The sequence below is a fragment of the Podarcis bocagei genome (assembly GCF_964188305.1).
Source record: "Podarcis bocagei genome assembly, chromosome: 5".
Classification (NCBI taxonomy): domain Eukaryota; kingdom Metazoa; phylum Chordata; class Lepidosauria; order Squamata; family Lacertidae; genus Podarcis; species Podarcis bocagei.
The window spans coordinates 17,084,876-17,110,731 of NC_138129.1; the positions used below are offsets into that span (position 1 = coordinate 17,084,876).

The 25,856-nt window shown below is 42.6% G+C and overlaps 1 protein-coding gene across 3 annotated transcripts in view; it reads left to right on the forward strand.

The window, feature by feature from the left end:
• The window catches only part of LOC308588017 (formin-F-like), a 79,123-nt gene extending 53,857 nt beyond the window's left edge, over positions 1 to 25,266 (forward strand). For 2 of the 3 annotated variants that reach the window (XM_081196160.1, XM_081196162.1), the window contains 9 exons: positions 743 to 854; positions 2,345 to 2,435; positions 3,601 to 3,687; positions 6,782 to 6,934; positions 10,981 to 11,110; positions 11,239 to 11,271; positions 13,309 to 13,412; positions 16,160 to 16,243; positions 25,014 to 25,266. In XM_081196160.1, coding sequence (XP_081052286.1) covers positions 743 to 854; positions 2,345 to 2,435; positions 3,601 to 3,687; positions 6,782 to 6,934; positions 10,981 to 11,110; positions 11,239 to 11,271; positions 13,309 to 13,412; positions 16,160 to 16,243; positions 25,014 to 25,118 — 899 coding nt within the window. In that variant the 3' untranslated portion in view covers positions 25,119 to 25,266. Of the gene's footprint in view, positions 1 to 742; positions 855 to 2,344; positions 2,436 to 3,600; positions 3,688 to 6,781; positions 6,935 to 10,980; positions 11,111 to 11,238; positions 11,272 to 13,308; positions 13,413 to 16,159; positions 16,244 to 23,259; positions 23,674 to 25,013 lie in introns of those variants that run through there. The other variant, XM_081196161.1, reaches the window with a different exon arrangement.
• Positions 25,267 to 25,856: the final 590 nt, after the last annotated feature.

Consider the following 25,856-nt stretch of genomic DNA (forward strand, 5'->3'; position numbering starts at 1 on the left):
CACTAAAGTGGTGGTGGTGGGGAAGTACATGTTAAGATGTTGTTAGTGAGGATAAAGACATCTTTAAACAGTGCTTTCTAATCCTCCAAATTAGTCTTGTTTCTTCCAGGAAATCACTCTTTTCTACTACGCAAATTGGGCAAGCCCCTTCTTTTAGCAAACTTAAGACTCAAAACATGCTTGGGGAAAAACTGGACAAATTCAGGTGTGGGTAATTCAATAAGGGTATCACTTTTCATTCATAGGCAGTGTACCCCTGTTTACTTGATGCTTTGATCACGTGACAGTGAGAGCGATTGTCACCTTTCCACCTTGTTTGTGAGCTCCCAGGGGGAGTTGAGTGGTCACTCTGGAGAACGAAACAGTGGGCTCTGTAAACTCAATCCCAGAATCAGCAGTACATTTTTTGTATACTTAACTAAAATAATTTTCAAAGTAAGGTTTTGAGTGCCATCAGGAGACACTCTCTTGATTTATTCTTCTGACTAATGGATTGACTGCACTTCAATCAAATACATCCATATGGATACATCGATGCCATTCGTACTAGAATGCTAGGATACTATTTGTACAAGATATTAGAGCACTGACTCATCTTAGCTTTTAGTGGGCACAAGCACAAGCTAATTCTGTGGGCTGAACAACAGTATAAATGTCCCAGTGTTCTTTCTCTGCTTCCTCCCCCCCCTGCTCCCCTGTGCATTTATCTACAAGTAATCAAAGAACCATTCTCCCCCTCCAGACATTTTTCTTAAAAGTTTCCGCATAAAGCCAAGCCAGCTGAAAGAAAAATTATACATTATACATGAAGACAGTGGTGGACTTAGCATTGAGCAGATTACAGCACTAAGAAGGTAACCTTTTGGATAGAATTCTTTATTTATGATAGATATTACTTTTTGAAAACAGCATCATTTTGGGCAAATGAAAGGAGAAGCGAAAGGATGTGTTTACTGAAGCACCTGATGTACCTAGCTCCTTGCATTGGAAATTAGGGATGTAACTTAAAAAAAATACATATGCTCTATTACTCATTGTTCTCTGGAGGAACCGTAAGCCACCTTGCTGCTTGTAATGCTGAGCTTTAAGCAAAGTGAGCAACAAAACAATTCAATCCAGTTGAGCCAAATGGCTTGGATTTAAAATAAATTAATCCCATGCTTGACATGATTATGGGCCACCCTTTTGCATTATTTCCCCCAACCCATCCAGAGACAGCTTGAAATAACTTTCCACGATGCCTTAGGGACATAGGAAGCCGTCTTCTCCTGAGTTAGACCATTGGGTCCATCTAATGCAGAATTGTCCACACAGATTGGCAACAGCTCTCCAGGGTTCCAGGCAGAGGACATTTCTACCTGGAGATGCTGGGGATTGAACCTGGGGTTTCTGCATGTGAAGCAGTTGCTTTAGCACTCAGCTATGGCCCTTCCCTGTAATGTGGTTCACCTCTCTCCACCTTGCTTTGTGTGCTTGGACCGGGAAGATTCCATGGTGCTGCTTTGCAGACTATCGGAGGCAGGTGAAAGAGGCATGTGGATTTACAGTGGTGCCTTCTGGGTGATGTAGACTCCAACTCCTGCCAGCATAGCCAGAGGTCAGGGATGATGGGAGCTGAAATACAGCAGCATCTGAAGAGCACCATAGTTGGTACCCCTGAACTACAGTACCTACTCTAGCAGTCACAAGGGGAAGGGAGAATACAGAGACTGCTGAAAGAACTCTGTGTGTCAGAACAAGTTTGTGTTGCTTGGTCTAAATAAATAGGGAGGTTTGATTGGTGCCAACTCTCTGTATTCTGAATGCCAAGCAAAGGGCTATTTATTCAACAAGACATTGTTTTAAACTCTGACATTTAACTGTGCTTTTATCTGCTACGGTTATGTTTGTATTGCATTATGGTGGGTATTGTGGCTTTTAAGTTTTGTAAACAGTGCAGGCAATTTGACTATGAGGCAGCATAGAAATGTATTACATCAAACAAACAAATGAACACTGTTAGAATTTGTTCCACCTGTGGGAAGGCCCAATGAAACAGTTCTAGCTGTTGTTGTTTTCCCAATCTGAAGGTGGGCAGAAGAGGAAAAATACACATATGGAATGTAGTTAATTATTCAAGATGGCAGTGGTTAATGAATTTGAAACAAGCCAATACAAAAATGCTACATTTTCCCCCAATTAATTAAAATGGGGAAACGTTCATTGTTGTTTACTCTGGTTTAGCACACAAATGAGCCCATGTTTTAAGTATTCTGTTGAAATTGTTACCATTTTCTGCAAAATGCCCATATTTGACACTGATGTCTTGGAACCAGGAATGCTAATTTGTATCGATTTCCCATAGATACCAGCCCACCGCGAAAGATATAGAAATGTACATGTCGTTCAAAGGGTCTCCTTCAGACCTGCATCTGGTGGATCAATTTATGCTAGAAGTAAGAAGTATATCTACGGTTTAAGTCGTGGTTTTGTACATGCCATATTGTCTGCTTCTTGCTCTCTGTTGATTTTATGCTGAGTTTAAAACTTGGGAAAATGCAACTCATCGAACTTTCTTGGAACAAAGAAATCCTTTGCAGCAGCTGGGTTGCTTTATTTATTCAAACATCCTGATCTGTCTCCTTAACACAGAAGACTGTGCAAAAGACACAGTGTTAGAGTATTAGAATTAAGTTCAAACTGAAACGTTAAAAAAGCATTTCTAAAATATTTCATTTGTGTTTTTTAAAGTACAGAACAGCAGTTGTGTGACTTAAGGTCAATGCATTGTTGAAGATGCATGTCTATAGCTGATATATCCCAAGGTGGGAGCTTTTACCTAGGGTTATAGTTCAGTACGGATGTGTCTGGTTCTAAGTTTAGCCTCCAACATCTTTGCTGGTGCTATGCCAAAACGTGTCCCCAAATTTCTCAAAAGTTTTCTTCTACTGCAAATGAGGCTGCCTCATTCTCAGGACACTTTAGAATTTTCAAAAACATTTTGTGGCTGTGGAATTGAGCTTTCGTTATTGTTGCAAGGTGGCTGTGGGTAGAATGGGCATATGCATTTTTCCTTTCCATTTCTCCAGCACTTTGTAGTCTCTTGGCTCTCTATGGGAAAAGCTCTGTCATCTTACTCTGAGTAAGCTGGCCATTGAGCAGACTTCAGGGATTTTCAGGAAACACTCAGGAAGGCTGCAGAGTGCAGGCCACTGGAGAATTAAACTGAAGACTGAATGAAAGGGCACTCACAAATGCTGCTTCACTACCTTGTAAATGGGTGCCTTGAAAGTGAGAGAAATTCAACAACAACCCTGTAGCTCATGCTTGGGAATTCCACCAATTTCCCTCTCCCTTTCCATTTTGATCATTTTTGAGCACAATTTTCTCAGGAATTGACGAGCTGGTGTCAAATGAATATATTCCATTGGAGCAAGGATTTATGTTTGCTCAGTGGACCTTCCCTTCATCTCCTTCCTCCATGCATACATACTCCAAACCCTCTTCAAATCTGCTTCAGAGGGTTGTGGAAACCCCTAGAACAAGATTTAACAAGGCAGCTTAATTTTTTTTTATGTAGGACAACAGGAATCTTTTCTGAGTTTCCTTTCCTTTATGCAGATGTGTAAAATACCTAATTTATGCAAGAAACTTGACCTCTTGCATTCCATTCGTGAACTACCAGAATCCATGGCTGAACTGCGGCCAGTAAGTATCATACCTTGATTTCTGTGGGTAAGCATATTATATTTGTTTGTGTGTGTGCCTTAAATAAATTTAAACATTGAGCTTGCTGTAATCCTATCCATACTTACATTGGATAAAGTCCCTTTGTACTCAGGGGACTGGGATGAATCTGTCAAACTTGCTTTCTCTTGGTGTTTTTGTCCCCCCGCCCCCAGTCATAACTCCACATTAGCACATCAGTTTGGATAAGCTAAATCGAAGTTATCATTAAGGGAACCAAATGCATGTTATAGCCAAAGATAAACAGGCAAATATAAAATAATACATTTCAATACATTCTTTTGTATGTTACTTGGCTGGAGAACTGCACTGCAAGCTTTGGAGAAGCACAAATTTTGAGGGATGGCTGTATTTTGGTTTGCATTTTGTTCCAGGAAGTGAGAATTAGGTAGGTTCACCTTTAAATGTGAACTGAACTGAATTCCTGCCGCCCCCGCCCCCCGCCATCCTTACTCTTGAGTCAACATGCTTAGGGATGCACTATAAAGCACCAGATGCCCTCCATGTCAATTTTAAAAGCCGGCGTGTCTATCTACGTATGTGTGTGAGCAGAGATTTTCCTTGAAAAAAGCAACTCACCCGTCATGTCGTTGACATTCATATTGTATTAATGTGGGCAGCCTGATGTATAACTTGTCATTTCACTGCATTATTCAAAAGAAATGTGGAGAAAGGTTTTGATGATCTATGTGTTGCTCCTGGATTTGATAGCCAAGAGAGTCATAACTAGCATGAAAGTAAATTTGAGATCGTCTAGATTTTGAAATACAATATGCGCTACCTGCTGGGGTATCTAAAATAGCCTTGGGCAAGTCAAAACCTGAGAGTTCATTAGCGGAAATAGCACCTCCGGAAGGTAATACCTCATGAACGATGACACAGTCCATGCCAATCAACACAGCTGATACCTTGTAGATATTGTTTGAGATTTAATTTTCGAGATATTTGTCATTCTTGTTTACCTATGGAAACACAGTCTAGGTGCCCAAGCAATACATCCAACATTGACTGTTTTGTTTTACATAATAATGAAAATCTGGTTTGGGGCTCAAGGTGTCCACATCTCAAAAAGACTGCCAATCATCCAGTTTGAAGAGGCTGCAGGGAGGGAGCTGAACTTAACCTGAACCCCAACGGCTGGTTCAAAGGACCTCCTGCATTGTGTCAATTGCAACTAAGCATCAATGCTAAAACCTCTCTGGAGCCTTGAACCTGAACTAGAGCCAATTGCTCCCAGATACTGGTTGAAAATAACAGCTCTCTGTTGGGTGCTCCCAATGTCATTCTATTTTTGGAAAAGCAGGTAAGGGGCACCGGTTTTGATTGGGGTCACAGCATGAGGAGAGACACACTTTTCCCCACACCATAGCCCTGGTCCAGATTACATACACCCCTTATTTAATTGGAGCTGCTATAACTTGTGGATGGGAAAATATGAAAAATTAATTTTTAAAGTCCACATGTTTCTCCCTCTATGGCTAATAGCAGCTCTAGGGAGGCAATCCTTCTTTAATTAATGAGCTCAATATAAGGAAGGGTGAAAAATATACATCCATATTGGGAGAGACAAAAGAAATAAAGAAAAAAGAATAACCAACCCAACAAGATCTGAACAAGTTAAAATTGCACATCCTTTTTTCATTATGGAAATCAGTTTTGAAAGAGCACACTGGGGTCAAAATAAGAATGTGTTGGGATTATTGACAAGTGTGCACTGGGAGAGTAAGAGAGAGTAACCTTTTGCACCCTGTTTTTGCCCTACTGTGTAGTTGCAGAAGTCGTGATTTGCACAAACCCTTCATAGGGAGACACCTGTGGTCTGGGTGCAGGGGGACATATGATTATGCACATAAGTGGCAGATAAGACAAGCTACTGCCTGTATTGAATATTCAGGCTGCTATTTCTTCCTGCTGATTTTTGAAACTAACAGTGTATCTCTTTGAGAACACAAAGCATGAAATGACTGGCACATTACCTGCCAATAATGTGTCAAAGGCCATCAAAGGCTGCTATTTCTAAGCAAAAGCAACTTTGCAAAGGGAAAAGTTACACATGAAGTGGGAAAGTGGCAGCAATGATAGCATATTAACCTTTTCCTTGCCTGTTGGTTTTCTGCTCAGAGTTGCCCTTTCAGAGCTCTTATTCTGCCTGTGAGGTCCAAAAAGCAGACTTTTTCTTCACAGATTCCTCAATCTGTGTCTGTCACCCTACAGAGGAGGGAAGGGGAAGGAAGATTAGGAACATAGAAGCAGCACAAAGAGTCCAGTTACCCCTTCTCACCACCTTTACTGCTCCAAATTGCCCTTTCTGAAGCTGCTATTGTATGTAATTACTTTCCAAGTCAAGTGTTGCCAACATGGTGCCCACAGGACTAACAGAAAAGCAGCCTTGCAGGACAAATGGGGAGGCCTGTGGGGCAATCTTGGTCTACCAGTTTCCTCGCCTGTTATAGCACAAAAGTGCCTCTCCACATAGCAATAAATGTATTAATATTAGGGAAGCATTGCAGGAACAACTAATACTTGAGAGCCAGTGTGGTGTAGTGATTAAGAGTGGTAGACTCATAATCTGGGGAACCGGGTTCGCATCTCCACTCCTCCACATGCAGCTGCTGGGTGACCTTGGGCCAGTCACACTACTCTGAAGTCTCTCAGCCCCACTCATATCACAGAGAGTTTGTTGTGGGGGAGGAAGGGAAAGGAGAACGTTAGCCGCTTTGAGACTCCTTCGGGTAGTGATAAAGCGGGATATCAAATCCAACCTCTTCTTAATAAAGTGGTCCAGTATAAATCTACTGCTAATCCACTATTATTGCATCAGTGACATGTTGCACAATGTGCCCACAAGTGAATGCCGAAGATCCCTGCCATTACAGTGTGTGAGAATGTAGCAATCTTGACTATGAAGTCTTCATGGCAGATCCCTACAGAGGCCCCTTTTATGGCTTGAGATTCCCATGGTCTAGATTAATTCCTGACTGACCAGAAACAATGCAGAGAGCCCCATTTAGTCACCCTTGACAATTTAATCAAACGATGCCTCCTTGTGTTCCAGCTCATAAACCAGAAGATCAGGGCATGCAAACAGCTGCAGGACAACCCGAGATTTGTTGCTGTGCTGGAATATATCTTAGCCATTGGGAACTACTTAAATGAAAATGCTGGGAGAGAGAAGGCCAAAGGCTTTCAGCTGTCTTCTCTGGCTAAAGTAAGTGGTTTTGCTGGGGAAAGGCTTGGATTGTAGGAGAGTACAATTTCCCTTAAAAAAAGTGTTTAAATCTCTCTCTTTTTCTCCTGAGTGCAGATAAATAATACAGCAATGTCATTCCCTTCAGATGAATGTTTTCTAGATGCTCCAAACCCCTTAAAGAAATGCTGAGACTCAGTGCAAACTACTCTGGCAAAGTCCAGACCCTCCAAGTGTCCCTATTTCCCAGGGACAGTCCCAAATCTACAGAAGCTGCCTTAGTTTTTGGTTTGATCCTGGAACGTCCTGCTTTTCCTTAGGACGTCTCCTATTTTCATTGGAGAAATGTTGGAGGGTATGGAGTTATGTGATCCCTGAGCCAAGGAGATAAGTTACTATACAACCTTTAGGAGACATCTGAAGGCAGCCCTGTATAGAGTTTTTTAATGTTTAATGCCTATTGATATATATATATATATATATATATATATATATATATATATATATATACACACATACCATATTTAGTAAAGGTAAAGGTACCCCTGCCCGTACGGGCCAGTCTTGACAGACTCTAGGGTTGTGCGCTCATCTCACTCTAGAGGCCAGGAGCCAGCGCTGTCCAGAGACACTTCCGGGTCACGTGGCCAGCGTGACATCGCTGCTCTGGCGAGCCAGAGCCGCACACGGAACGCCGTTTACCTTCCCGCTATAAAGCGCCCCTATTTATCTACTTGCACCCGGGGGTGCTTTCGAACTGCTAGGTTGGCAGGCACTGGGACCGAACAACGGGAGCGCACCCCGCCGCGGGGATTCGAACCGCCGACCTTTCGATCGGCAAGCCCTAGGTGCTGAGGCTTTTACCCACAGCGCCACCCGCGTCCCTAACATACCGTATTTACTCGAGTCTAATGCACCATCGAATCTAATGTGCACCTCAATTTTCAGAACCTTGAAACCAAAAAAAGTATTTGCTGGTGAATGTAAATGTACCATCAAATCTAATGTGCACCCTAATTTTCACAATGTAATTTGGCTCAAAAAGGTGAGTACTGTATTAGATTTGAGTAAATACGGTATATTGGAAGCTGCCCAGAATGTTGGCTTCCATCTGGTAGTCTCCACATTGCAGGAATATCATTAAAAATGTGTGGACATCTGCAAAAAACAAAATTTTGTCCGAAACAGAAATTAATGAACAACAGTTTCTGGCCAGAATTAAGATGCAATAGGATATGCCCATGTAAAAGTGACTTTTTTGGTTGTATTATCTGTGATCCATTTGCAGGACTGATGATTTGCTTTTGAAAATGTTGGCAATAAGAGCAGTTTCCTTTGCCTCAAACTCTGTGTATGGCTGCTCCTATTACTGACTGCATATTCTCTAGGCAGCCTTGAACCTTTAAGCATATTATCAAATTCTGCCACATCTCTAAATAGAAGTGGAAGTTATTTTCCCCCACCATGGCACTTCCCAGGGATTTCAGTATATTGAGTGAATGATTTATGATGCAAGCGACAATTCAGAGCCCCAATTTGGATGTTTGCCTTTTTTTATATTTCTGCTGAACTACCACATTTATCATTATGAAAAATATCTACAAAAGCTTACTGTGCCAGACGACATCTTTCTCGATCCCACTATGGAGACTTAAAGCATTGTTTTACATGAACTATTCTTACTGTTTTACACTGGAGTGTGAAACCTTTTGTCACTGTCTAGGAAATATATATGTCCCATTTTCAATGTTAAAATCGTCCAGTGGGTTACTCCCAAGACCACATTACCTGCTTTCCTTTTTGTACATGGGTGTACAGCTATTTTTGCCAGTCAAGCCCCCTTCAGACATTTTCTCTCTCTGTATTTAAAGCATATGTGAGGGAGCAGCACCCTCAACACCTCCATCCCTGCTGGCAACACCTTAATACATTCATGTTTTCTGCGGGAGATCAGAGAACCTGTGGAGCATCAGTAGTCAACTTGATGCCCTCCAGATATTGTTGTTCTCCAGCTTTCATCAGCCTCAGCCAGCATGGCCAAAGGTCGGGTGCAGAGAGCTGAAGTTATTCAATTTTGGGAGGGTGCCCTGTTGCCAACTGGTATGGAGGAATAATTTCTGGAGGGGGCTTCTGTCTCTCTAGTGCATAAACCCCCACCCACCCACCCAAAAAATGGATGAATGGGACAAATACCAAAAGGTGAAAAATGCATAAGTTATTGTATCTATTTAAAATATAAAACCTTTGGAAGAATTATTCCCAGGAGTAATATTTACTCGGCAGAGAGGACCCTCTTGGTAGTTCCTCTGCCCTCAGAAGCTTGGTGTGTGTGGCAGCCTGGCAGAGGGCTTTCTTCAACCTTTAAAAGGTTTCTCAGAGAAGCTCAAAAGTGATAAGAACATCCTAAAAAAGCCCAAAATAGCAGAGTAGTGTAAAATAAACTTTAAAACAGAGGCAATGTTAAAGCACAACCCAAAAACAAAATTTATAAGTCAGATAAAAAGGTCTTCATTTGGCACCAAAAATACTCAATGTCAACACCAGGCATAGAATCCAATGTGGTGCCTAGATCTCTGTTTCTGTCAGTGAAAGCATTTCACAATGTACTGTTCACCCCTCCTCCTGTGCCCCCTAATTTTGTTTTAAGAGTTTTCCTAACCTCCTGGAGTGGGTTTGTGGAGGACACAAGTCAGGTGAGGAGACGGGAGGAGTCTCATTATGAAAGTGGAAAGTCTTGAGCTGAGTTAATAGAATACTGCTCATGGCAAGCTTCCCTGGGAAAGGTATGTCAGACATGGATGTCGCAATGGAGAAGGCCCTGTCCGAGATCACCACCTACCTCATTTCTGAAGGCAAGAGAAAACACTGAAGGGTCTCTGAAGAACATTGCAATAGCCAGGCTGGTTCTTAGCTGTGGTAGTATTTCTCAGCTTTAGTTCCTAAGTGGCATTGTTGGCACCTGACTGTCTCAAGAGACAATGGAGTGCACCTCCAGTGGTAAAGTCAAACCACTGCATTAATAGCACCAAAGTGACCTCCCCAGGACACAAGCCTGGGCAGGGTGTATGGAGGTCCTGGGCTGCCCAGAAGACAAGACTCCTCTCTTGGCCTCACTGATGTCTTCCCAGGGAAAGCAGAGCTATACATTAGAGGTGTTGGGTAGTGGTGGGGGACACCTCTGGTGGGGGACACATCATGGTCCTTCTGAGGTAGTTCACCCACCTTTGGTCCCCATCCTGAACTCGGCTCTCAGCATGCAACAGTGGTCATACCCTGGGAATGGCTTCAACTGGCCAATTAAAACAGGTAAGGGTAGCCATTGGATCTCAAACCATCTATGAGTTAGGGACTTCCCTTGTATCCCTTGACTCTGGCAGACTGAGCGGACAAGACCAATGGCCTAGACGGTGGTTTCTGCACATGCTGTAGAGGGAAGTAAGGGACAGGTGGGGCTTGCCAACCTGGGAAGGAAGCCCATCTAGGAGAATGAAAATCTGATCCTAAGCCTCTGCTGCCTTGTGGAACATCTTCAGGAGAAGAAAAGGCTAAGAAGTAAACCCTACACACAAATCCAGATTGGAGTCCCTAAGGTGGTAGGATGGTGCCTTGTACACCTCCTTCTGGCAAATCCTACAGTGGTACCTCTGGTTACGAACTTAATTCGTTCCGGAGGTCCATTCTTAACCTGAAACCATTCTTAACCTGAGGTACCACTTTAGCTAATGGGACCTCCTGCTGCTGCTGCGCGATTTCTGTTCTCATCCTGGGGCAAAGTTCTTAACCTGAGGTACTACCTGAGGTACTACCTAATGTGTTTGTAACCTGAGGTACCACTGAATTCACAACATCCTTCATGAGGATGCAGTGAGAAAGGTAGTACAGGCCCTTTGCAGAAAGACCTCTGAATCCTGTTAGGTTAGAAGCTTAAAGAAATATTAACCCCACTTTTCTGCTCTTATTAAATTTTCCTTGGAGCTATAACATTTCTCCGCTGCCTCCATTTTTGAAAATAATACACCCCAAATCTAGGCAAGCCTGTCAATTACATTGCTGTCTTCTGTTTGTAGTTATCATTGCTACGAGGGAAGGAGAGGAATTTCACCTTGCTCCATGCCCTTGTGGAACAGATCTTCTTACATGAGCCTGATTTGGCTACATTTTCTCAGGAGTTGACAGAATTTAAAGCTGTTTCTGCTGGTAAGAGGATTGTTTCCCTTCCCTCCTTTCTTGCAAATATTGTTTTTCTCAAAACACCCATTTCCATATTGGATATGTGTGATACTTATCTGGGTTCACCATCTGACTTCTTTTCTGCTTTGCCACAGCTTCCATCAAAGGTCTCAGTGCTGAAGTTGAAGGTATGTAAAGATGGTTTCAGAATTCACCGAAAGCATTTTTCACACATTGCGAAGTCACCTGGAACTGGGTTCCATCGTGTTGAGCTTGTAGGTCTCAAAGAGAAGAGCTTTTAGGGTTTGTTTGATTCTTTAATAATAATAAAAAAACACATTCAAACTACTGAGGGGGTGGTGGTTGCCATGGCAATATTTTAACCTGTCATGTCTCTGCAAGGGAATTTGAGGAGAAATATCTAAGTAATGGCCATGAAGTTTCCAAATTGTGCATAGAGAAGTCAATTTCATTTTGCCTTAAACCAGTGCTCCACTGACCTTTAGAAGAGGTATGGGAGGCAGAAGAAACTTAGTGTGGTTGAGAAACAAAGACTCGGGAAGTAATTTAAATCAAAACTTTGAGTTAGGCATTGAGATAATGGAAATATGCAGCAAATCATCCCAGATCTCTCCTGTCCCCTGGACTAACAGGTAACGTGTCCCCATCCTGGCTCCAGCGCTCTCTGCTCTCTGCTAGGCATGTAAGGAAGAGATGCTAGTGTTGGCCAAGGATGCAAGGAAAGTTCCTGAGACATCTTGTTGGCTGCTGTTGAAAACAGGATGCTGGACCAGATGGCGCCTCCAACAGAGGGCTCTTCTTATGTCCTTACAGAAAATCTCTCTGGTCTCATTCTGAAGAAGGCACCCAAGTAGTGCCAATCCCTGCAGGAGGCCTACTGTGCAGGTTGAAGGAAGCATGGTCTTTATTTTCCATTGCTCAGTAATAGAGCACCTGCTTTGCGTGCATAATATCCCAGCTTCAAATCTCCAGGGTACTGCTGCCAAAATACTTTGCCCGTCAGAGTAGATCGTACTTCTCCAGATGGAGAAACTGTCTTACCGGCTGGCATAAGGCACCTTCCTATGTAACTTTATGATTGTCATCAAAATTCCACTCTCGGAAAGATCTGGCAACTTTAGTTTAGGTTTCAGAGCCCAAAAACCTTTGAAGATGGAACATAGAATCATAGAATCATAGAATCATAGAACAGTCAGAAAGAATTCAAAGAGGCATGTGTGCGTATCTTACAAAATGAATTGCATGCAAGAAAGAGTAGTTAATTAACCAACCAACAAAATAATTTACCATTTCCAAAAATGCATCCTGTCATATGCCGAGAATCAAATATACAATTACAGTACTTTTATCTTAACTATAAACTTCCTATAACGTATACCAACATATAATCAATTATTGTATCAGCAATATATCAAATTCCTTTATAATAATCTGAATTATTGGATTCCTTTCACACATTCCAGCTGCCTTGTTTGGAGGTCTCTGAATGTTAGTTTAATGATCCCTATCCATATCCAAATTTTCCTTACTAATTCCTTTTTAATTCCAGCTTCTTTTGACTTTGACTTTTCAAAAAGTATTTTTGGAAGTGCAAGGATTTCTGTGTTTCATATTTTTGAATATGTATTTGGTCCCAGTGCTTATATCCAATCCCAGTTGAAAAGGGACCAAATTAGTTGGCCAAATGCAAGATAGAAGTTGGGAGAGCTATGAAAGAGAATTTCAAACCAAATTGAAAAACCATAAGGTTTGATGGGAAGACTCCAGTTGACTGATTGCAGTGAGATATTGATCAGATGCTTGCAAGTAACCAAAGGCATAAAACTGTCAGAGAACTTCAAACTGGGGTGGGGTGGAAAAGATCAAGAAGAAAAAGCAATGATTTGGGGGAAAGCCAGTAGCCTACTTTATTGTGTTGTACAGAAGGTATGCTATGCATGTCATGAGGAGCCCACTATGGACATTCCTTTTCCCATATTGATGCCTACTGTCTTCAAGTGTTGAATAGGATATTGCAGGAAGAAGCACCACATGCTCAAAGGACATGCTTAAAGGTTCACATTAAGCTATCATTCTTCTCTGATTGATTGATTGATTGGTGAGTGCCTGAGAAGTATCAGCTCCTGAAACAAATAGAATGAATAAAGTCAGAACAGTGTGATGGGCAAAATGCCTCATTTTCTTCCTCTCTGTTTTGTGATTAGTTTTACGGAAAGAATTAGACAGCATTGCTGAGTGCAGAAGACTAATGAAACCCAAGGTTATCAAGGCAGGAGCTGTGGAGACACAGTTCTACAAAGAGCTGAAGGTAACTGTGGTCAGGAGTATGTTTAAATGGGTATATACCATGCAGAATTTCAGAGATCAGATGTGAAGGGATTTTTGGGATGCAGGGAAATAAGGGTTTATGACAAGAATGGGGAAATTTTGAATGTGCCCCTACAGCCCCTTGCGACTCTTCCTGGACTACCCACCCTCTTTCCAAGCCACACCTCTTTTGCTTCCTGGAATGAATGAATAACTGAACTGAGATAATGCATTTTGCTTGCTTAGATGGAGGATAAAGAGGCATGGACAGATTTGCATGGCTGAAATGTGTCCTGCTGTATGTAGGTATGGGTCACATCCACAGAGCTGCCCATTTTTGCCTCTGGCTTTGCATTCTCCATGGTCTGTGTCCCCCAGAAAATTCCCCATGGGGGAATGCAAAGGATTTCCCACTCCTCGTTCACAGAAACTTGTCTTCAAGTCACAAAAAAAAAATGAAAAAACCAAGCAAGATCTAGACCACAGACTCTGGGATGCCCACTAGTGATATTTGGCGGCCCACCATGCACTCAGCAAACCTCTTGGATTTTGTCCCTGCCTGGGACTTTCTGCACAGAGGGGCCATCTGACTGGTCATGATCCATGTCAGTTTGACGCCATTCATGTTACATGTTGTAGATTCCTGTTCTAGAAAGTTGCATGGCTGCAACTCCTAGCATGACGTAGAAACAACGTTAAAGGTAAGGAAATAAGTATCCAATCTCCATTTGGCAATTTTCCTCATCCTATGACTAGCTTCAAGTTGCCACACATAAGAAGAAAGCTTGAAAGCCTCACCATCACTTGCCAGAGCAAGGAGATGCTGTCAATTACCCTACTGCTCCAGGAGAACATGTTACTGCTATTGCTTAAAGTTTATGTTCCTCCAAGCCCACCATCAAAGACATCACTGCAGTGGAGCATTTTCCTTCTTTGTCCAGGATCTGAAGATGACCTGTCATGTAATTTGGTATAGCCAACCCAATTGTCAGTCTTGATCTATAATCCTCTGCGTATGCCACAGACTCATGTCTATGTGATTGCGTATTGCCAATTTCTCCTCTAGCTGTAGCCATATGCATTTCTTTGAATGCCACACCAGAGGGTTCTCTGACCTTGAGGAATAGCGTTTCAGAGGGTTATTACTGGAATTGAATTTATTATCTATTTACAGCCCAGTTCATACTTATACCATGGTGAGATAAGCAGCTGGCTAGCATGTGTCAATTTGCTAAAATAAATATCATCATCATCATCATCATCATCATCATCATCATCAAATGAATACAGAGAAGAAAGATACACAGCATAACAAGGTTTTTTAAAAAATTAAAATACTATGGCTGCAATCCTAGTACCACTTACCTGGTAGCAAGGCTCATTGAATAGAATAGAACTTACTTCAAAGCAGATGTGGTTGTTATGATGATGATGATGAGGAGGAGGAGGAGGAGGATGATATTTATACCCTACCCATCTGGCTGGCTTTCCCCAGCCACTCTGGGTGACTCTCAACAGAATATTAAAAACATGATAAAATATCAAACATTAAAAACATCCCTAAAGAGGGCTGCCTTCAGATGTCTTCTAAAAGTCAGATAGTTGTTTATTTCCTTGACATCTGACGAGAGAGCGTTCCACAGGGTAGGTGTCACTACCGAGAAGGCCCTCTGCCTGGTTCTCTGTAACTTCACTTTTCACAGTTAGGGAACAGCCAGAAGGCCCTCGGAGCTGGACCTCTGGTTAGGGTTGTTAGCAGATAACATGGTGGGCTTGTGCCCTTTCCTAGTGCTGGTATGAGAGGAGATATCTCAACTTGGTGCTGTGTGATGGGTAGTTTGTTTAAACCTGAGTGGGGAACCCTTTACAGTGTGAAGCCTACATTCCCTTGTGGGCAACCTTCCAGGAGCTGGGGCCAGTGGCAAAAATGGAAAGCTGCATCTTTTATGGTAGACTACATTCCTTCCAGGGACGCAGGCGGCGCTGTGGGTTAAACCACAGAGCCTAGGACTTGCCAATCAGAAGGTCGGTGGTTCGAATCTCCACGACGGGCTGAGCTCCCAATGCTCGGTTCCTGCTCCTGCCAACCTAGCAGTTCGAAAGCACGTCAAAGTGCAAGTAGATAAATAGGTACCGCTCCGGCGGGAAGGTAAATGGCATTTTCGTGTGCTGCTCTGGTTCGCCAGAAGCGGCTTAGTCATGCTGGCCACATGACCCAGAAGCTGTACGCCGGCTGTATGCCAACGTGACCCCAGAGTTGGTCACAACTGGACCTAATGGTCAGGGGTCCCTTTACCTTACATTCCTTCCACACGGAGGCCACACTCACATTTTTCCATTCAGGTGAGCAAGAAGTATTCTCCCAACTCATGGGCACCTTCAAGCCAGGCAAAAGCATTGAAGGAGGCTGCAGAGCACACCTGGTGAGGGGTGTGGATTGGAGAAGGGCATGGCCTGAGAAGAATCCTGACAGGGAAGGTCTGCAGGATGGCCTGAGGTTCTCCACTCCTTGCTTAAGCCTTCCTCTCACCCCACCACTATGATGGAGAAGTTAAAGGAGTGGAGGATCCCTGTGTGTGTGTGTGTGTGTCTGAGTGTGGTCCATGTGTGTGCGAATTCTGAACATTCAAGTTTGACTCCCTCCAACCCAGTGTTTGTGATCTTTTTTTAATTGATGTTTGTAAGTGGCTTTGAGGTCACATTAGACTTTAATGTGACACTCATTCCAGATTGTGCTTTATGTTTCAGGATTTGATTCAGGCATATGAAGGCGACCTTTCTCAGTTATTTAGAAGCTGTCAAGAAATGAAAAAGGCCTATCACAACATACTGGTACGTTTTATTTTAAAATATAAGTGTCAAATAAGCTGTTTTCTCATCAACAGTGACCTCTAGAAATGCAGAGAAATATCACCTTTGACAAATATGATTCTTAGTGTAGTGTTTAGGCTGCATTCTCAAACACCCATTCTAGGGAGCGAGCTCTTGAGCACAGTGCACTTTTGAGTAAATGTGCATTGGATTAGGTAATTATTGAAGGCAGCAGTCCTGCATACATGTATTAAAAGGTAAAGGTAAAGGTACCCCTGCCCATACGGGCCAGTCTTGCCAGACTCTAGGGTTGTGCGCTCATCTCACTCTATAGGCCGGGAGCCAGCGCTGTCCGCAGACACTTCCGGGTCACGTGGCCAGCGTGACAAGCTGCATCTGGCAAGCCGTTTACCTTCCCGCTAGTAAGCGGTCCCTATTTATCTACTTGCACCCGGGGGTGCTTTCGAACTGCTAGGTTGGCAGGTGCTGGGAGCAAATGACGGGAGCGCACCCTGCCGCGGGGATTCGAACCGCCGACCATGCGATTGGCAAGTCCTAGGCGCTGAGGTTTTACCCACAGCGCCACCCGCGTCCCAACATACATGTATTACATGGGAGTAAATCTCATTGCCTATAGGAGGCATTTCTTCTGTTCCGCTAACTATGCTTAGGAATGCACCAACTATGTTTTAAATCAGATTGCTGCTGTTCATTTAATCAACTTGCACAGTTTATCTTAACGTGTCTCAGTGCTTTTCAAAATAAATAAATAAATAATACTTAATTAAAGTAACAGGGACTTCTAGCAAATAACACTGACACAGACAAAAACCTTTATTGTATGGAGATTCCTAATGCATTTCCTGAATGAAGTGACTCTTTGCATCAACACTTATTATCTTTGAATTTCCTTTCATGGGTGATGAATCCAATTAAAAAAAATATGATGACTGCATGGCTAATGCAAAGTAGTATGCAAGAAGAAGGATGCAAAACAATTCTCCATAATTTTCCAGCTGCGGTAAATCTCAACGCATTGCACTCTCTCTGCACATCTTGACTGAACATGCTGTACCTACTTTATGTTTCAAGTTCATGTTCTCACAGTGGTAATGACTGCTGGGGTGAGGCCACATTGGATGTTGCCTTTAGCAATGTGAGAGCTGCTGCAGCAAAGCTGCAAAGCCAGTGTGGTGTAGTGGTTAAGAGTGGTAGACTCATAATCTGGTGAACCAGGTTCGCTTCCCCGCTCCTCCACATGCAGTTGCTGGGTGACCTTGGGCTAGTCACACTTCTTTGAAGTCTCTCAGCCACACTCACCTCACAGAGTGTTTGTTGTGGGGGAGGAAGGGAAAGGAGAATGTTAGCCGCTTTGAGACTCCTTTGGGTAGTGATAAAGCGGGATATCAAATCCAAACTCCTCCTCCTCCTCTTCTTCTTTCTGCTCTGTTTGTCAATGGAGGAAGTATGGATGACGAGCTTGCAGGGTGGATGCTAGTTATTCCGTAAAGAAGAAAAGGTGCTCTACATATGCTCTCTTCTCTATTACCGCTCCATGCAGCTCAAGGATGAACTCTGATGTTGTTGGGAAGAGGTTCCAAGGCTAGGATCCGGTGAGCCCCGCCTCAGATCACACCCATCATGGATGTTCATGGCTATTACTTTCTGCTGTAGACATCTGAGCCAGCCTGAGATGGCTAGATTTCACCAGGCCCTTGATAACCTCCATGGTGCTTGACTACTTAGACTGTGAGCCAAAGTTCCCAAGCACAATTCAAGGTGTCAGTGATTATGTATAAAGCCCTAAATGGCTTAGACCATGGCTGTTGGAAAGACCATCATTTATCCTTTGGGCTTGGAGATCAACCATAGCTTTCCAGGCCTCTCTAGTTGACTCCTTGAGTGTTGCCTGGCTGGAACATCTCCTTGAGCTCTAGTGATGTTTCTTGCTTGTTTGGATAGAGTACAGAGAGGGCTGTGAGAGTATTTGTAATAACTAGCCTACTGTAAGATTCACATTTGTTGCCCCACCCACTTTTGCCTCTGGCTCTGCCCACCACTGTCATGTGGCCCCTGGAAACCTTCCCATAAGGCCCGGTGGCCTTCAGACTGGAAAAGGTCCCCATCAGAGGCTATGCTCCATGTTCTTCAGAGACTTATCTGGTTGGGATTGCTATTCTCAGTATGGGAACAAAGGTTATAAAATTTGGGAGAGCAGGTGGATCTCATTACCCCCTCCCCCAGTCTCTCCCTAGTACCTGCAAACTCCTCCTCCTTTCCTGGGTGTCCTGCCAAGAAAAGACTATCCTGGTTCAAAATGTTTTGCTCTGGGGAGCCCTCTGGGGCAAGAGTTTTCCCGAGAGGTGGTTACCTCCTGGGACTATGACCCAAAGCCACCTCTTCGACCACAGCAACTCCTCGTGTTTAGGCGAATTCTCCCATCTGTGGTTTTTAATGTTGGGTAAGGTTTCAGCTCCCACGAAAGCTCTCCTGAAACTCTGTTCATTTATATGGTTTTCTCGCTGCGTGGGTTCTTCGATGTAAAGTAAGTTGACTGCTTACACTGAAGATCTTTCCACACTGCGTGCATTTAAATGTTTTCTCCCTTGTGTGGGTTCTCTGATGATGTGAAAGGCAACTGCTTACACTAAAGCTTTTTCTACACTCCATGTATCTCCATGCCTTTCCCCACATCACATGTACTGAGGATGCAGCCTTGGATCACAAATGATAACTCTCAAACCTAATTTGCTATGCCACTGTGTAGCTACACTTTTTAAAATAAAAGACAAGAGAGACACTGAAAAAGACCTTGACATATTCTTATGAAAAGGTTATTTTCAGTAAAACCTCACTAATTGCATTTTTCTGGGTCCAGCATTGCTTTAATCTTCTGCTCCTGTTCAGATGATGCTCCCAAATGCTTGAGGGGCCTCACCATCCCTTTCTGTAATGTTTTATGTAAAACTGAGAAGCAATCACCTCTCTACATACACATTCTCATCTGCAAATAACATTGAATATGCTCTGCACCAGAAGCGGCTTCCTAGAGGGAGTGGATCAGTTTTGCTAGCTTCCTGGAGGGTGGGTCACTGTTGTTTACTGAGACGAAAAGGGGACCATGGTGTGGACATCAGCATAGTGCGCTGGTGGGAGTGTTGGATTGGTTCAGCTGATGCAATTGCACCATGCCAGACTCCCTGATGCCTCACCCATCCTCCTCATAGTAAGTATCAATAATCCACCTGCCAGGAAGCTAGTGCAGGGTCTCTGCCTGACTCAGCTAGCTCTTTCTGCTCTGCACCTTAAGGTAGGGTTACCAGCCATCCCTGGTTCCTGGGGACAGTCCCTGGATTTGCATATCTGTCACTGGGAAATGTGGTAACGGGAGCCTCAGCAGCCCGGAGCCAGCCTGGTAGCGCCGTTGGCTGTGGCTGGCTTCCGGAGCTGCTAGCTGCTGTGGCACCCACCATTTTTCCTCTCTGGAAGTCCCCATATGGTGTGTCTTGTGTGCAGTTTTTCTACTGGGCAAGGTGCAAAGCAGTTCTTTCACACCTTGTGAAACATAAATGTGCAGGTTTTTAAAAACTAGGCTACAGCGCGCTGCCCACCTGCTATTCCCGATCCTCCCCTGATCTCCTGCCCCCTTCCCTCTTTGTTTGGACAGATCGGGGGAGGCTCAGGAGTCGCAGGCGGGCAGCTGTTGCCCAGTTTTTTTAAAACTCTGCACATTTATGTTTCACGGGGTGCGAAAGAGGGGCTTTGCACCTTGCCTGGCAGAGAAGCCATGTGCCTTGCGCCCCTCCTGGGCAATGGCCGCCCGCCAATGGCTCCCAAGCCTTCCCCAATCTGTCAAAACAAAGGGGGTAGGCTCGGAAGTCATGGGTGGGTGGCGTGCCATTGCCCAGTTTTTTTAAAAAAAACCTCTGTGTGTTTATGTTTCACAGGGTGCGAAAGAAGGGCTTTTCACCTTTATCCAATATGCATGTGTGCTTGTCCCCAGGGTCTTTTGCCTCACCATCCCCACTACCGACTCCCTGTTGCTACTCAGCTTCAAAGGTCCCCGGATTCATTGAAAAAATCTGGTAACCATACCTTAAGGTTGCAATCCTGCGCATGCTTGATAGGAAGCCAGTGCTATGAAAGTGAACAGAATGCAAAGTTGGATGGATCTGTTGATTTCAGTTTCTCTCTGTTTCATTTTCCTCTCATTTCTGCATCAGTTTATTTTAAAAACTCTCTCACACACAAATTATTTGCTTTTTAAGTGCATTTTTCTTACTATGCACATATTTGCAAGCAGCACTCCTAAATGATCACATTGTTTTCACTCAAATAATGGAGACCTTCTACACAAAATTCGGAGAACTGTGAATTTCAAATGGTAGGTGTGTTTCAGTTTGTTTATTGGTTCAGGAAGTATCAGTCAGGCTGATCCAACCCCTTTGCATCACTAGTGTATTGTATTTCCATTGAGTCTCACTGAGGTTTACTTCTGAGTAGGTATGCCTAAGTCTGCAGTATGAGTTAAGACTAATCTTTGTTGGATTCTACCTGGAGGCTGTGATTTTCCACCCATTTCAAATGGGTGCTTAAAAATCTGTTGCAGAACACTGACACAGCAGCTGTTCAGAAGCTTCAAGCCATATCATTACTATAGCTTTTGAATTAAACTGTGCAACTACAGACTACTATGTTACAGCCTTTGAGGTTGTACTCTTCTGCTTATGGAACAGCCTTCCCAGAACAGAATTACCTGGTGGACATTTTGGTGACTAATGACTACTTTTTTAAAAAAATAAATAAACCACATTTTAAGCAACTAGCATTCTAAACAAAAGCTGGGTGGGGTTTGTCTAAATTGTCTTGCACAATTTTTCTCCGCCTCCCTTCAATTTTTTAATGCTCAGATTTTTTTTGGTTTGTTTTGCTTCTTGGATTTGAACATTTTATTCTGAGTGGCTGGGGAAACACAGCCAGATGGGTGGGGCATAAATAATAAAAATATTAATTATTAATTATTATTATTATTATTGATAGGATGCTCATAAGGGACTGCTTATAAAACAAGCAGCCAAACAAGCACACACATTAGTTGGATGTGCTACTCTTCCCACTGAACATCTATAGCAAACAGAGTTCCCAAGCCTGTCAATACTCCTAAGAGTATCCCACAGCTATTGGTAGCAACTGCATTATCAACAGTGTAGATAAATCTATTGGTTGCTGCGCTTGTTACTCCCCAATTTTGGGGTATGTGTGCGTGCTTCATCATAAGGCAATATGATGGGATTAACATCTGATTCGCGTAGGATTGCCTTCAATTTACCCCGCTGGAGATCAACACCTTCTAGATGTTTGGTCGTTAGCTGTAGAAATAGTATCTTTTCTTCACTACTGCTTAATTATTGGCAAGCCTTTCGTGGGCTGTGTTATCATCTACAGGCTTCCATCACCCCAGAGGTGCAATTAGGAGCTCATTGTGAGAGCTATTGATTAGTCACTGATAGAGGAAGTTTAGTTGATTGGTGAGTGAATTAGATTTGGAATGATTTGTGACTCTTTGCTTTGGGTCCCTGTAAGAGTCTGTTGTCAGATTATGCGTTTTATTGATACGCCAAAATAAAGAGAAACAGAGCAAATGAATAATCAATTGACCATCAGAACAAAGGAGAAGGAGACTTTGCTGAAACCATTCTGTGCAATTGATGATGGGCCATAATGCAACTTCACAGTCCTCACTTTGCTTAGAAGTAGGAACAAATTCCATAGTGTGAGTTTGCTTTTTAAGCAATGCTGTATGGTTATTTGATGAGGGATCAGTAGTGAGGTTCCAGCTTGGTATGAAGGAGAATTTTGATTTCATCTGAAGCAGAATCTATTAAATTCCCACTTTCCAAAAAATAAATAAATATGTGAACCGAAACATAGCTACCTTTCAAAATTTGCACTCATCTGAATTTTGCTATGCAGTTCGCCAAATAATGTTTTAAAAATGCATATATGAAGGGCAATACAATAAATAAATATATTGGTGAAAGCATAACAAAGAAATACATTATATTAGGGCAAATTGTTTGGAAAAATGTGTACATTAGTGAAAACTTCATATAAAGATGTGTTTATTAGGTGAAATTTGCACTAAAACACTGATGGATTTTCATGAGGGTTTTTTTATGGCTGCAGAATGTGGAGAACTGAATTTAAGATCAGAAAAATAAGAAACTGGGAGAAACAAAAGTGACAGATCCTTCCACCCTGACTTCTAGTTTCTCTGATTCTAACATGGGCATGCCACAACAGCCCGTATATCTGAAAAATGCTTTTGCAATGCCTCTCCACCATTTTTTCACCAGACAAAATATATCCAACCTTTCCTTATAGCGACTGGACTCCAGGTCCCTCATCATCTTTTGCATTAGTACTTATTTGACTGTATTGAACAGTTTGGATGTTTGGAATTATGTATTGTTTTATGTAACTTCTTTTAGTGGTCACCATTTTAAGGAAAAAATCCTTTGAACAAATGGCACATATATTGGCTAAAAGAATAAATATTTGTTGCCCTCCTTTGAGCTGACCATAAGTTCTACCATTTTCTCTTGAGATAGACTCTGGACACCCTTCAGCTGGTTTGGATGGTAATGCCAACTGGAGCGTATGGGAATTGTAGTTCAAAACATCTGGAGGGCAGTAGGTTGAGAAAGGCTTTTCTGGACCCCTAAGAGCTGTACCTCAATCCTCATCATCCCACCCATATAATGCAATTGTGAAAACCACAGAGCCTCCACCAGAAAAAAGATGGCAATATTTCTTTCCATCTCCCTTTTCTTATCCTAAATGCTTGGGGCAGAAATTGCAGGTTAAGACATATAGAATGTTGTAGATATAACCAATGACAGAGATAGCTTTTCCTTATGCTGCATCCAGGAACTGGGCAAATTCCAAGTATGGATTTAATGGCTAACTTGTTAACTCTGGCCAAATTGTTCTTTCTCCAAATAGCTTAAAAATGTTAATGTGATTTTCTCACTTAGGGCAGTGGATTGGTTGAACAAACTGTGAGAAACAGATGAAGTTGACAAGTTAACTATCCTAATTTTAATTAGGGAATGCACTGAGGATACAGGTGTGCTTATGTATTCAATTAATAGTATCTACTTTCTGAATTACTGGAATAATAATCGAAAAGGAATTTGATGTGATTTAGAATTTCTCAAAGATTATATATTACGGGTGTAATTCAAGAGTAAATCCTTGCTTTTAATTTTTGTTGTGCAAGTGAAATAAGCTAACTGCCCATTACTCTATTTAACACTTAATCCCAAATAGTGGTGGAAATAATTTTTAAAATCTAGTATTCTTTCAAATGATGCCTGGGCTCAAATTAGGGTGCCTCTCAGGAGAAGGGAAATCCATCATTGTGAAACAGTCACCAAAATGACCTATACAGTGGTCAAAATAAAAAAATTCCTTCCAGTAGCACCTTAAAGACTAACTAAGTTAGTTCTTGGTATGAGCTTTCGTGTGCATGCACACTTCTTCAGATACACTGAAACAGAAGTTGCCAGACCCTTCTATATAGTGAGAAGGTGGGGAGGGGTATTACTCAGAAGGGTGGTGGGAATGGGAGATTGGCAGATAGCTGAGATGAGCCTGTTGACGACTCTTAACGACTGTAATAGGTCTTACAGGAAAAGGCAAGGGGTGAGAAGGTGAGAAATGGCTTAGTCATATATAATGAGATAAGAATCCAATGTCTTTGTTCAGACCAGGTCTCTCCATGGTTTTAAGTTTGGTAATGAGTTGCAATTCAGCAGCTTCTCTTTCCAGTCTATTTCTGAAATTCCTTTGTAGTAAAACAGCTACTTTGAGATCTTGTATAGAATGTCCTGGGAGATTGAAGTGTTCTCCTACTATACAGTGGTGTGAGATTAGTGAACCAGGAGGACTAGGCCAGTTCCCTAAATGTTTCCCTGGCGCCTTGTTCCCAAAGCCTCAGAAGCTCCTGTTCAGCTTGGGAAGGAGGTGCGACGCTCACATGCACAACTTTGTGACATCATGCACACATCCTCCCACAGTCATCCTCACAAGCTGATGCCTCTGGCCCTTACTGTTCTGCTATGAAAAATTTCACCGCATAGGCTCAGGTTGTATATATGTGTAAGTAAACCATATATCATATAGACACCACAGTCACCACTGTGCCTCATTTCCAAAAGGAAATACGAATCCTGGGTGAGCGCCTGGGACCCCTGGAATCTCACACTTGCTTGGAGATTGGTATGGCATGCAACAATACATATCAATAAGGAATCAGTACATGACATCTTAGAAATGTAGAGGCAATTGTCCTTGTTTAAGTGTGTTGGGTCCTGTATATTTTGATCATAAAGAGGCCTGATTCTCACTTTAAGATACATGTGGGAAATGTAGGAGAGAACATAGAGGATGGAATAGCATTTCTGCAATGTGGTGGATCTGCTTATCTTGACCTTCCTGCCATCAGTTGCCATCCTTATACCATTTGTATTCAAAATGCTTCCAGCAATCAATTCTGCTTGTAAACCATTTGGGTTTGGCTTTTTGTAACAGAACGTTCCGACACAGTTTAAGTGCCATTTTGCTTCCTGGGCCTTCATTGTGACAAACCCTACACTCACATAGAGGAAGCAGGCTATATTTCAGCTCGTCACTCTTGCCTGATCTCTTCAATCCACAATAATCTTTACATGGCTCATATGTGAATAACAGTAAACATCTAGTCTTTATTGTTATTATTATATTGCAGGTGAAATTTGGGGAAGCAGAAGATCGAGACTCAGAAGAGCTTTTTGCCTGGATTTCAACTTTTATCAGTGATTTCAGAAGAGTCTCAGCCGAGATGATACCATGAGTGCAGTCACTGATTCGGCAAAACTGAACAGTGTTGCCTTGAGGGTGTCAGCAGAAATCGGATGATTTGTGGGGTTATTGTTTTAGTCATTTGTACATCAATGAATTTCTGCTTGAATGTAACTTTCTTAATGACCTTGCAGACCCTGTGCTGAAAAACCACTGCTGCCAGGAAGGCCCAAATGGGATTTACAATAGTTCTTCCAGCTAGGTAGAGTAAGGAGAACAGGACAATTGATTTGTACTCAGGCCTGAACCAGTCTCTGGATGTAAGCCAAGAACTTCCTAACTTTGTGAAAGACCATGGACTATATATGATTTGCCACTTTCTCCAATGTGCTGCCCTTCAGATGTTCTGGAGCGGTTTTTAAACATCCAGAAGGCATCAGCTTGACAGAGGTTTTTTCAGACACAAAAGAACAGTGATGTTCCACTGTAGCCCTGCAACTTGAAAGCAATATAAAGCCCTTTTATGAGCCACCTTTGGTATAAATTATAGAAATCCATCACTTTGCCCTTATTGTATGTGGATAACAGAGCAGTGCTTTCTACTGACCTCAGGTATCCTGAACTAGAGAAAACAGCATCCACGTGTACAGGTGCCCTCAGTGCTGGCCCTAGACCAAAGAGTGCCCCAGGTGAGGTGCATCCTCAGTGGCCCTCTATTGAATACCTTTTTTTCTGACTGCATTCAAAGCACAGTTGATTAATCTATAGATTGGATGCACGGTGTCAGGGA